The sequence below is a fragment of the Lactuca saligna genome, chromosome 3, assembly GCF_052625555.1.
Source record: "Lactuca saligna cultivar CGN05327 chromosome 3, ASM5262555v1, whole genome shotgun sequence".
NCBI classification, from domain to species: domain Eukaryota; kingdom Viridiplantae; phylum Streptophyta; class Magnoliopsida; order Asterales; family Asteraceae; genus Lactuca; species Lactuca saligna.
This window is the reverse complement of record NC_136419.1, coordinates 75,938,525-75,951,535: the sequence shown is the minus strand read 5'-3', so window position 1 is coordinate 75,951,535 and position 13,011 is coordinate 75,938,525. Positions and strand designations below refer to the sequence as shown.

Below are 13,011 nucleotides of genomic sequence, written 5' to 3'. Positions count from 1 at the left end.
ACATGCAAGAGTCACACAGACAACTAGCATCCTAATCATAATAAATCATGGGTCGGCATTGGTGCCTTCAACCCGCCAACACAGTGAGGAAACTCACCTCAATTGCTGAAACAACCAGATAAATTATCGGACTGCTGATCCGGAAAATCCCCGTGCTAATCAATCACATAAAATCCTAATTAATAATGGGTTATAAACCATAACTAGGAATCTCATTCATATGTCCAACTCTCAGGTTAAAAGACCATTTCACCCTTTCTTCACTTGGCCCAATAACCATGGCCTAACCCAATGGCTCCAAAATCCAAATATGACCCTAATTCCAAAATGACACCCAAAGCCTATTAAGAGCCCAAATCCAAGAAGGCCCAAAGCCTAACAATGTCCCAAAGTCAAAAGGGCTATTGGCCCAACAAGGCCTAAAACCCTAGTAGTCCAAATAAGGCCCAATCGTAAAAGTCAAAGTTGTTGAGTACACCCAACATACTCAGACTTATGCCCAGCATACTCCGCTTTTGGCCAGTATGCACTGTGTACAAGCTGGGTACGCCCAACGTACTCCACAGTGGCCCAAAACTTACCATTAATTGCTTAATCGATTAAGCCACTTTGTCTAATCTCATATCTAATCCTAAAGGATGTCTTAACACATAAAGTTGACAATTTTACTCCCATGAATGACTTAATAGGACCCAAAACTCAAAGAGAACCATACTAAGGATCCTAACACATGCATGGACCAATATAACTCATAAAGATTGCATTTTTATAGGCATGGGACCTCAAATGTGCTAAGATCTACCATCCATGGCTTCTGGAGTAGACCATACTCTCAAATATGGATTAAAGGACCCAAAAATGCACAAATAAAGCCCTAAATTGGATCTAGCATAAGGAACCATCAAGTTGAGAGCTTTATACCTCAAATAGCTTGCAAGTTGATGATGATTATGGATCTACAAGCTCAAGCCAAACCAAAGAAACCTTCAAGTGTTCTTCTTCATTCAAATCACCAAAAACACCACCAAAACTCACTTCCAAGCTCAAATTTCACAAATGGCAGTTATGGTTTCGTTCTTAGGATTTAGAGAGGTGGAGGTTGGTCATAAGAAGATCCATGAGTGAATTAAGGTGATTAAATATGGCACAAACCCTTAAATTTAGGGTTTGCCCATGTTAGTTGTATGTCTCGCATATGTTGAAGCCTCCACGATCCGGATGTCGAGCCAGTACCCCCGGTGTACTCATAGCATACGCCCAGCGTACTCAGCTAGGGTCTAGACCCCTAATCTTCTGAAGGCCATAACTTATTTGTTCTAAGTCTGAATTCGACGTTTTCTATATCCACAGAAAGGTAATGAGAAGTTGTTCAATTCTATCAACTTTCCTTTGCCTTACAACTTCCCGAGCCTAAATCCAAAACTTCATAAAAGGCCCGAACTATCACTTTACCGCTAGACCCTTCGGCTTCAAAACACAAACCAAACACGCGGTACCTATAACCTACATTATCCACCATCCAAATGGGCCTAAACATCTCCTTCCAAGGCACGAACCCTTATGATACTTGATCACCAAGTCACAGTCCCGAATTATGGAATGACCCAAAACAGAGTGTTACATTAACACTCTCAACAAAATTAGTTTTCCATGATTTTACATATAACTAAAGAACCAGAGGAAGAGGAAAAACAAAATTTTTTAGAAGAGAATAATCGCGTGTCTCCTAAATTGATTGTAGGAGATAGAATATATTGTCTACCAAACGATTAGTAATATGCAATCACCACATTTTGCTAATCGATTATGCAGATTATGAAGTGACAAAGAATCATGTCGTGAATAAGGAGATCGGATATAACATTGATTTCAAATGGATATTTTAGTAATTTAGTTATAATATAATTTAAAGATATTGTTTTTAATTTTTAAGTATGATTAAATTAAGTATTTTGGTGTGTGTATATATATATATATATATATATATATATATATATATATATATATATATATATATATAGAGAGAGAGAGAGAGAGCTAGGTTCAAATGTTTTTAGCAAGTATTGTGTGCCTAAATGCACCAATGAGAATTCAAGAAATAATAAACAATTAAATAAATCATTTAAGGGTATTCTAGACATTTTGTACTTTTTAATTAAAGAATCATTTAATTGAAATCCTGCAATTAAGGAAATAAAATCAATAATTTTGACCTAGTCTCTCTCTTGCATCGTGTCTTATATTCAAGGAATTACCAAGATGAATGACCGACACCCCACAACACAACCGATCAAGACCTTGATTTCTTCTTTCTTCTTCCAGTCGACACACATCACAGATAGAAGGAGTCGATCGCTTCTTCGTTTTTTTCTGATGCACACACACGAGATGGAGAAGAGAAAGCACGACCCCTTTTCTTCCCTCGTAACGATCGATTCTTGATCTCGCATAATATGGAGAAGAGAGAACACGAGGTACATGCTGTTTCTTTTCCTTGGATTTCCCCAAATATGGACCCTATTTGTAAAGGAACAATTTCCAGTTACTCGTTTTGTCATCTGTGATCAACATAGATCACAGGTTAAATTCAATTTTGTAAATACTTTGGCAATTTGCAGGAAATACTCCCAATTCCCATGGACAACCGAAATGTCTAGTACAAATCTGTTAGAATTCATCAATGCCCACCATGTGTTTGATGTAATTACTGAACCAGGAGTACAACAAATTATCTCTATCAATGTTATTATTTGTGTGCTATAATGTTATTGGAATTTGATTTTATGTTTGTTCATAGGTTTTCGTTACAATAATGATTCAGTGGCTGTGGTTAAAAAAAATGGGGGTTCTACCATTTTCAATCAAAACCGAAGCCACATTTATGCTTTTTTTTCCTTCGATCGTATGGAAACCGAACACAGGAGATATACCCTCCTGTGTAACTCATTTGATGTTGATGGTTCTGAATTGGTTTTTTTTCATTCATGATTCATAGAAAATGTGGTGATTTAGGGAGCGCCCTTAAAGTGTTTGATGAAAGGCCATAGAGAAATATGACAATCTCACATTGTATACATGGTTAGTGATGGAATCACCGGTTAATGAGGAGATGCTGGTAAGTTTACATGAAGTTTATTGATCTTTGATTAAGTTTTTTGAGTTGGGTTTTGTAATTTTTTATTTTTTTTCAGAAATTCAGAGACACCATTTAAAAATAAAAATCTAAATATTTTAAATTAATTATCCCTAAAAATCCGAAAATTTCCTTTTTTAATATAGGTTAATTGACTAGAATGCTCTTATGCTCAAATTTATGTGATTATATGGTACATGTTATCATATTCTACTATTATAGACCCTCAGATCATAACCTTTGATTATATTTCATCCAATGGTCCAGATCTGTGCATTCTGGTACACAATAGTTACTAAAAACAAAATAACCTAACCCTATATATATATATATATATATATATATATATATATATATATATATATATATATATATATATATATATATATATATATATATATATATATATATATATATATATATATATATATATATATATATATATATATATAAGTTTATGGGTTTTATAAAGACATGCATATAATTTGAAGTTTTATAAGGATGTAGATATAATTATGAAAGTTTATAAGAATATAGATAAAATTCTCCTTTTATTAAATAACAAAATTGAAAAATTAGTCGTTGAACGGTCACAAAGGAGAAAAAGAAGAAGGTTTCAACCAGCTTAAGCAACCTGTTTCTCTACACATTTGGTGGTGTTGCACCATTTGGCTCTTTCCATCCACCCTTGAGTTTCACAAAATCAGTAAATGGTGTGTTGTTAATTCTCTAACCAACACATCGCTTATTTTCAAATGCAATGTAATGTACATTGTCTTTGTGATTGGTATTTTGTATCTCTTTAAAGAAATTGGTTTGTCATGACTCATGATGTAAATTAAAAAGGTCTAAAATACAATAAGCTAATGCTTTCTGTTGCCTTATAGTCGATAATGTTTAAGAAACGATAGCAAAAAATCAATACAACCCGTCAATTCAACCATCCCAAAGTTGATTGAGTTGAAATTTTCAATCAATGTAATTAAACGAGTCAACTCAATTATATGTTCAAATAAAAAAGTTAGGTTAATGACTTAATGTTTTAAAACCTGATGCAGAGTCGTTGACCCATTTAAATATGTATTTATTGATGTTTTACATGTTCGTTAATCTTCCAAAAGATACAAAAACAAAACCATAAAGTCATACAAGTTATACGGACAATTAAGTCGTAGTTGATTTCTTTTTTACCTTTGAGCAATTACTTGGAGTTTCAACTTATTTAACTAAGTTTAAATGTTTTCAATTTATGTAAATAATGAAATTTAAATGGTTCAACATGTGTGCGTCATCTAGTGATTGCGTTGAAAAAAAAAAGTAATGTGAGGTCAATCCAATCCGTTTATCTTGGGTTATGTTGAAAATATCAAGTTATCAACCAAACTAATCAACTCAACTTGTTTTGTTAACACTGTGTTTAAAATAAACATGTATGTAACATATTTATCGTTGCTCATGGTGGTTGCAAAATGTTCTTAATACATATTTGCACAATTTTTGCTTGTATTTTTTGGTTTTAGTACTTTTGGTAATGGTTATAAAGATAAAGTTTTTTGTTCTCGACTCTTGAGAATGAATGATTTCAGAAAAACAATTTTAGGCATTATCCAATCATAATAATGCTTTTCTTTTCTTTCTTGCTTTTAGGCTTCACATCCATGTATGTTCGAAAAACAATTTGAAGGAATTATACTCTTTGTTTGATTTGTTGTAAAGTTCCAGTATCTTTGGAAATATACATTACCATGTTTTTTTTCGGATATTTTCTTTTGTAAAATCTCTATTTCTTTTTCCAAGTTTTTTCATAAATAAATAAACCTTGTTTTACAACATAAGTTAAAACTAAAACATCCAAGAAAACCTTGATTGGGAGTCTTTGTATTTAACTGTTTGACATCACCAATAAAAAAGAAAATTGCAAGTTGAAAGATCTTTTCAAGATTTTTAAACTTTAATGATTAAACCAAAATCGTTCGGCAGTCTTTGTCTTTGTATTTGCTTTTAACTTTTTTTAATCTTCACGCCACACTTGAGTTTCCATCCTTGAAATTATTTTCATTAAACTTTCTTCACAAACCAATCATTATTTTCTTTTAATAATATACAACAAAATAATCAATTATACTTAATTTCCTCAATTATAAAAGGTTGTTCCTTTCTTTTTCCTAGTTCCCCTCTCTCTATCAGTCGAATAAATTAGTCGAATAAATTGTCTAAAAGAAAGGTAGGTTATGTTGACGTATTAGTTGAAGAGGTAACTGACATTTACACAAAAACTATCTGATAAATTAGTTGAAAAATATAAAATGACATTAAAGGTCATGAAAAGCTAGCCAATTAGCTTTTCAAAAAGCTAGCTCTTAAGCTATTTTTTGATTTGTCAAACATGACAATATAAAAAACTCGAAAAATAAGATAGCTTATCAGCTAGATGTGGCGCGCTAAACATAGCCTAAATGACTGTTTTACCCTTCATTTTTCTTACTATATTGAATAATATGTCTAAATGAAACTAAATGTCCATTTTACCCATGCATTTCATACAACAAATTTCAAATTCATCACTTAAAATAATATTCATCAACTTTAAGTCATTAAGTCAGTTTTCTGGCTTAACCCATTTAGTCATTCTATCCACAAATCATTGTAAAAACCTTTTTTTTTCCTTTTAAGTTTTACAAGAATTGCCAACACAAAACGAAATCAATATTTTTATCTTAATAGCATCTTTAAGTGAGAAGCCAAAATCCACAAAATGAAAATGAACTACTAGAAACAGCTTTCTTAACATTAATTAAAAAGAGTTATTTAACCATAACAAAAAAAAAAAAAAATAATTAGAAAGACCTAAAGAACAAACTAGTCATAACTGCTAACATATTATGAAGCTTATAACATATAGCAGTTGTTCTATAAAATGGATGGATCTCATTCATTCACATGCAGGTTTTGTATCAAAGCTACTCAAACAAATAGCAAAAGCTTGATAAGCAGAAAGAGGATACCTATAATCCATGGTGAAAATATCCTTCCCAATCTTCCCAAATTGCAAAATCACCTTCTCTTGTTCAACAGCTGAAACGTTATGACTCGAGTCAACAGCAGCCACAAGTTGAAAATTCTTCACAGATGCAACAGTCACTCGCCCTTTGAAATTCAAACACCAGCATTGCAACTGTTCATGCCACCTAGGCGCTTTGTTCTTAAGCATTAAAGAGTCCAGGGGATTTGAATTGGGTGTTGTTGTTGATGATGATAAAGATGACGTGGATCTGTCGATGGTTTTGAAAGGGAAAGATTTTGGAGTTGGAGCAGTGCCTCCTTCTTGGATTGAGGAAATGGGTATGGAATGCATTGTGCAGTTCATTCTTCTTGGGCCACGTGTTCGGAGGACATTTAGTTCGTATGAGATTGTGGCTATGGAGTAGCTGCATGAAGGTAGTTTTGGGGAGACTTGTTTTTTCTGGAATCGTTGGCTTGATCGGTTGTGATTTGTGGTGTCGGTTGGTGGTTGGCTGTCGTAGATTGTGAACTTGGTTCCAAGGAAATTAGATCTGTTTTTTGAAAGAAAAAAGGAGAAGAAGAAGAAATGATTTGGGAGTTGGGATTTGGGAATTGAGATGAAGGATGAAGGATGTTAATTTGATGTAACGTACCTTAGTTTGCCAACGTATGTAGAGGAAGCTCGTGAGAAATCATCTGCGACTAAAGAAATGGCGAACTCTGTGCTTGTTGCCCTTCTGATTTTCTTGGCTGCTAATAGTAGTTTATCGCTTTCATCTTCAGCTGTTGAAGTGTGGATCATGAAGGTTGTTAGATTCAGAAAAAGAATGGTGGAAGAAGAAGAAGAAGAAGAAGAAGATGATGATGATGAATCGTGACTTACATGGGGTTAACCCAAAGTATAATCGGTGGGTGGAAGTTGCTCTGTCTCTTCTTATGTAGCATTGAATTGGGGAATCTCGAGGGCCAGGCTATTATGGAAGGTGAAGAAGAAGAAGAAATTATGATTCGTTTGAGGTTTACTTTAGTATTGATGAACGTAAAAGATTGGGATCAAAGAAATTACCTGTTTCAATGAGATTGGGAAGGTTAATCGACCACACTCTTCAGGGGTTTTGACGATTTCCTTTGTGATATCTCTCCATGATTTACAAACGGATGCACAATAAACGACTACAGTTCTTGCTGGCCATGAGGTTTCGCTTTCTTCAACCCTACGGATTATGTCAAGAAGAAGTTCAGGAGGGAGATTTGCCCACTGGCCTTGGTTTATCAGTTCTAATGGAGCTACATCTGGAGCAATGTGTGATCTAGTTCGGTTTCTCCAGTGTCTTCCTTCAATTCCTCTTCTAGATAAACTTCCAATTCCATCTCCCATCTCCCTCAGCTCGCGCACAATGCTTTTGAAAGACATCGTGATAATGTATCATGCCAATCTCAATACTTTTCTGGAATTCATTAAGATATACGTAAGTAGCAGCAAAAGTAAACAAAAGAATCAGAAACTATGAGTGATGGTTTAGGTTTTTTGTTGATTTTGTTATGGAAATGGATAGATCTGAGCTCATGAGTTCAGTTACCAAAAGTCTATTGCGGATTTTGAAGATGAAATGGTGTGAACTCAAAATCTGAACGAAATTTAAGCCAGATTTCTCACATATTATATTATATATAACTTCCGCTGTGAACCAGGGTTTTTGTTATTGATCAAAAAAACAATATATGAACAATTATACAGTAAAATCGCACTATTACCAATATAACTTGCGATCTACTTGTAGAAATGATGAAAAATTAGGGATTTTACAAATTTCCGAAATGCAATAAAATTAAACCTGTCTAAACAAGCTCAAGTGAAATGAAAACAACGAACAATGACAGACCTTCGAATCGATCGGAAGGAATTAGAGGTAGTTGGATAATACGTTTCAGATCGGATGAACAACGGATCGGAAAATTACTTGAAATCAGCGAATGTGGTCCATGATATTTGAGAAATTAGGGTTAGAACGAACGAGTAGATCCCCTTCTTACGATGTTTGTTTTCCGATCACGGCATCGCAGCCATGGCCACCGTATAAACCGCCGCAATCTCCGGCGAGGCGTTGGAGGAAAGGATTGACGGATGAAGAGACAAACCACTCTTTTCAATCAAACGCCCAAAATCTTGACGCCCTTAAAAATATGCACCTCGGGATGCTCCATTGAAGTGTTGTTTTAATCCAATTTTTAAAATATATAAATAAATGCTGTTTTGTTTCTAACCTAAAAAAAAAATAGACATTATATGCTATACTTTTATAATTGTGTAGAATAATTGGTAAAATTAGGAAATTGTGTCCAATATTTATGTTACAATTTTTTTTCATCTTAAAGATTGTTACTTTAATTTTAGAAATGAAATTGAAGTAGAATAATTGGTAAAATCCCTATTAATAAAATTGAAGTAGAATAATTGGTAAAATTAGAAATAAAATTTTAGATAGAGTGTTACTTCAATTCTTTTTAAAAAATTACATATATAATTGTGTAGAATAATTGGTAAAATTAGAAAAATGTGTCCAATATTTGTGTTATAATTCTTTTGAACAATTTAAGTATTATTAATAAAAAATGTTAGAAAAATTACAAAGTAACTAACTTTGTAACATTCGATCAAAAAAAATGAGGCCATATTATCAAATAGGACATCTTTTAGGTGGCTTCTTTGTTCGAAATAATAATTCATTTTTGGGAATAAAGAGATTATGGCTAAGCAAGAGATAAGAATAAAGGCATCAAAACATTTTCGATGAGTTATGGTTAGAGTCACATTATCATACTAATGAATCAAATCTTTTACTTAAAGTGAGAGTGTAGTGACTTCCCAATCTATGCATTTCAATTTGAGAATATGGAGACCCCAAGGATATCCGAGTCCCTCCAACGGCCGATTAGTTGATCCCGTTGTGAACAAACAATCGAATCAGGATCAAAAGACCATATATCTAGATGATTGGTCAAGTGGACAAAATCTAATATAACACAAATTTCCTCCAACTGGGTTGTCTCAATGCATGTCATATGCATCCTACACCGATTAACATCTCACGTACTAATAGGTAACCAATAAGGAATCATACAACTTTTATCCATATCGAAAATGAGTAATCTATGAAATCATTTGCTCCTAAAAACTAGTGAACAAACCATTATCTGACTTATTTACAAATTAATACATTTTGAATTCAATTGACAAGTATTTAGAACAACATTACTCCAAACTCCTTTAATTTTGATCTTATATAAATTCATACCCGTTCCACTCCATGAATTGATTTTATAAACAACCCATAAAAAATTTGATTCATTCAAAATGAACGCTAGCATGGTTTCAAATCAAAGCTATGTTAAAAGCATAAGCATGAACCAAATTCATTTTTGGAGCCAAGAACTTTTTCATTTTATCCAAAACATTTCCTCATCCCCTACTTCACACCCCACACCCCTTAAACGCGGACTTAAAAACTTCCCAAAACGTAAGGACCACATCTGAAGTTCCAAAAATTAGGTCAAAGAATTTCAACTTCTGATAAATAGTTATATTTTGCAATAATGAAAGTCAAATTATTTCATCCATCGTGTTGGGGTTTGTCATTGTGCTCCTCGTGTCTGAATCATGTAGAGAATATTAAGCATGTTTTCTTGGATTTCGAGGTGGCAGTTCAAGTGTGGAAGTCAGTTAGTCAACGGGTTGATTTTGATGTTGAGTATTTCTAATGTTTATGAGGTGTTCGACCGAGTGGATTCTACAAACCTCTTAGTTACCAAAAAAAATCAATTTTGAAAGTGGTTTGCATGGTAACGATTTTAGTATTGTGGACGTATCAGAATCTGACTACATTTGGAGCTAATGAGTTTCGTAAGGACATTATTTTTTATAGAACTTTTGTTTTAATTTCTCATTTACTTGGTTTAGACATAGATTTCATACATTGAAAATAGATCGGATTAACCAGATTAAGTACCCTATATTAACTATTACTTTGTAATTGGGTTCCATTTTCACCACCTATAATATTTGGTTTTTTTTCTTGATCATGAGAATAATTAAGAATTAATTGTTGTGAATTATTTTATGTCCTTCTTATGTTTAAAGAATTATAATCTTTTAATAATTCTCATGGTTGATACAATATTAAGAATCATTTTTTTTAAAGTAAAACTTTTTATATATCATGAAAATCGTTAAGAATCGATTTATCAATTAAAACTTCATGCTTGATGATAAAAATGATTATGAATGACATTTTCGTAAGAAATTATTGTAGAATACGACATTAATTAGATGTCATAATTGGCATTCTTCAAGAATAGTTTAACATTCTTGAAGAATAAGACATTCATTCCAAGTACATAACCAACATTCTTAAAATAGTAAAAAAAATCTTAAATAATAAAACACGAAATAAAATAGGAACCTAAAACTCAAATATAAAAATATGACATTTTAATAAGGATAAAGATAGTTTCCAATTGCAAATCTAACATTCTCATGAGAATAAAAATAAAGTACAATTACATAAACCTTATGTTTCGATGTGTATACAATATGAGGAGCTAACTACAACAATGAAGGTGTTATATGTCTGTGTTGGCTTGCTAGAAGGTGGATAAGGAATCACATTGTGTGGAGCTCTTCTTTGTTCTATAAGATGAGTAGGATGAGAAGATTATCTAGTGCCCTTGATTGAAAACACATCATCCATCCTTTGGACCCTTCAAGCACCATTTATCTATACTACCTTCAAGCCCTTGATCATAACATTTTGTGAGAATAAATGCCATGAAATTGAATTATATGAGGATAATGTTTTATGCGGGAATGGATGTTGTCAAGCTTTAGCCCATGTTTATAACCTGCAAAAACAAGTGAAAAAAAATAAAAAATTAAGCAAAAAAATCCATGATTTCAAATGCTTTTTTTGTCTCTCGGATTAAAAAAAAAAAAGTGAAATCGTTTCATCATACCATCACAATGTGCATTCTGAAATAATATTGCGGCATGTATTCTTAAAGAAGCAATGTATTCTTAAAGAATATTGTAGTATGTCATCATTTATTAAAATTCTTAAAGTGCTAAGAAACTTATCATCATCTTCCCATAAATTTGATTCATAGTTGTATAAATTGTAAGAATTGGATGACAGCTCAAGGTCTACACAATGTAATGCCCATAGATCCGGGTTAGTCAATTTAGAGACAATAAACATCAAAATTAAGTTTTTGATGGTAGATTATTTATAAGGGTTGATCTTTTCCAAGTGTTATTATATGTTACAAGGGTTCCGTACATCTAAAGAACGCCGAAATCCGAGTTATAACGAAGAAGTTATGACTCGTCGAAATTTTTCGGCAAAACCGACACGGCGTCAGGAGACGTAAATAATGAATTTATGATGGAGGACTTTTTAGCCTTATAAATCTAAACAAAAGTTGTAGTATACAAAAAACCGAGAACATACAAAAAAAGAACGCCCAAATCTGACTTCGTATGAGGAAGTTATGAATTTTTTAAGATTCGGCATAACAGTGCACGACCTGAAACTCGAATTTTAGATCGAGTGGTTTTTGGCCTACGCGACCTAAATGAGAGTTGAAGATATCATTAATAGGAACTCAATGATAAAAAAGACAGACGAAAACGGAGTCTGTGTGAAAGACTTACGAATTTTTAGCGATCATTTAACAGTATAATCTCCTCCTACTATTAAATTTAAGATCGGTCGAGAATTAGCCAATGCAGTCAAAATGAAAGTTATATATCTTATTTTTACCTACTCTTGGATATAAATAATATCAAAAACGGAGCTCGTATGCGAAAGTTGTGAATTTTAGAAGTCGGAAGTGTGTTGTGCGAAAATGGGTGGCGTAGCACAATCTTGGCCATTGCTTTCTCCCTAAGTCTTGCCACCAGATGGTGACATGTGGCACCAAGAATGGATGAGAACCACGAACTATTCTAGACAGTCCAGTGGAACACTAGCAGACTCGCAATCAATAGGTGTTGTGAACGATGTGTTCACCGGTGTACTTTAAAAACCCATTGACATGCATTGCGGGTCGACTCTTGAAAACGATACTATTAATAAACAAGATCACCCTAGCAGTTGTGCCCAAAGGACAATACCGACAATTATGCCTCATAGAGAATGTCATAATTCTGGCAGCTGCGCCTAAGTGATAGAACTAGCAGCTATGCTTGACAGCTGTGTCATTGACAACGATGGACTTTGTACCTATTCCTTAGGATAATCCTTAAGAATAAATGAATGAGAAATAGTTGATTCTTAGGGTAGATCCTTAAGAGTAAAGAAGATAATGGGATGGGTAATTGGGTTAACTGTTTGATGATTAAACATAATAATTATATTATTGTGGGTTGAAAACCCTATGTACTCACCAGGTTTCCCAACCTGACCCACTCAGTTTATTTATATCACAGGTGTTGATATGAAGTCACATTACACTAAGAGATTAAGGAAATATAAATCACCAGTGATAATGAATGTAAGTTCTGCTTATGTTTTTTTTATTGACGATGACATCCCAAATGCTTTTAAATGAATAAAAATACTTTTCTTCGAAAATGCTTTGATAACGTATTTATCATGTTTTACCGGGAACAAATTCCGCAACATTTTTATTATAGGAGGTACTCTGATTTTTATAAAGCGTAAACAAAATCTGTCTTTTCTGACCGTAAAAATGAGGATGTCACAGTTGGTATTAGAGCATTAGTTTAAGCGAACTAGGAATATGAATTTATTTCTAAACTTAAACTTAGAATACTAAGTGATGATCGTGAGAGGTGTGTCTAATAAATTTAGGTGATA

The 13,011-nt window shown here is 33.1% G+C and overlaps 1 protein-coding gene across 1 annotated transcript; it reads right to left on the bottom strand.

Annotated features, from left to right (window-relative positions):
* Nucleotides 1–5,900: 5,900 nt before the first annotated feature.
* TLP2 (tubby like protein 2) lies at nt 5,901–8,345 on the bottom strand. Its single transcript, XM_078985432.1, has 5 exons — nt 8,020–8,345; nt 7,203–7,584; nt 7,020–7,107; nt 6,790–6,919; nt 5,901–6,687 (listed from the first exon to the last, which is right to left on the bottom strand). Exons 2-5 carry the CDS (start codon nt 7,548–7,550, stop codon nt 6,066–6,068), a joined length of 1,188 nt encoding a protein of 395 aa, XP_078841558.1. The 5' UTR covers nt 7,551–7,584; nt 8,020–8,345; the 3' UTR covers nt 5,901–6,065.
* Nucleotides 8,346–13,011: the final 4,666 nt, after the last annotated feature.

What these genes read in the sequence shown, in the direction of transcription:
- TLP2 (XM_078985432.1), bottom strand. Translation starts at nt 7,550, where the DNA reads ATGTCTTTCAAAAGCATTGTGCGCGAGCTGAGGGAGATGGGAGATGGA. An exon ending in TCCCAATCTCATTGAAACAG is followed by an intron (nt 7,108 to 7,202) that starts GTAATTTCTTTG and finishes CTTCCATAATAG; the next exon opens with CCTGGCCCTCGAGATTCCCC. An exon ending in ATACTTTGGGTTAACCCCAT is followed by an intron (nt 6,920 to 7,019) that starts GTAAGTCACGAT and finishes ACACTTCAACAG; the next exon opens with CTGAAGATGAAAGCGATAAA.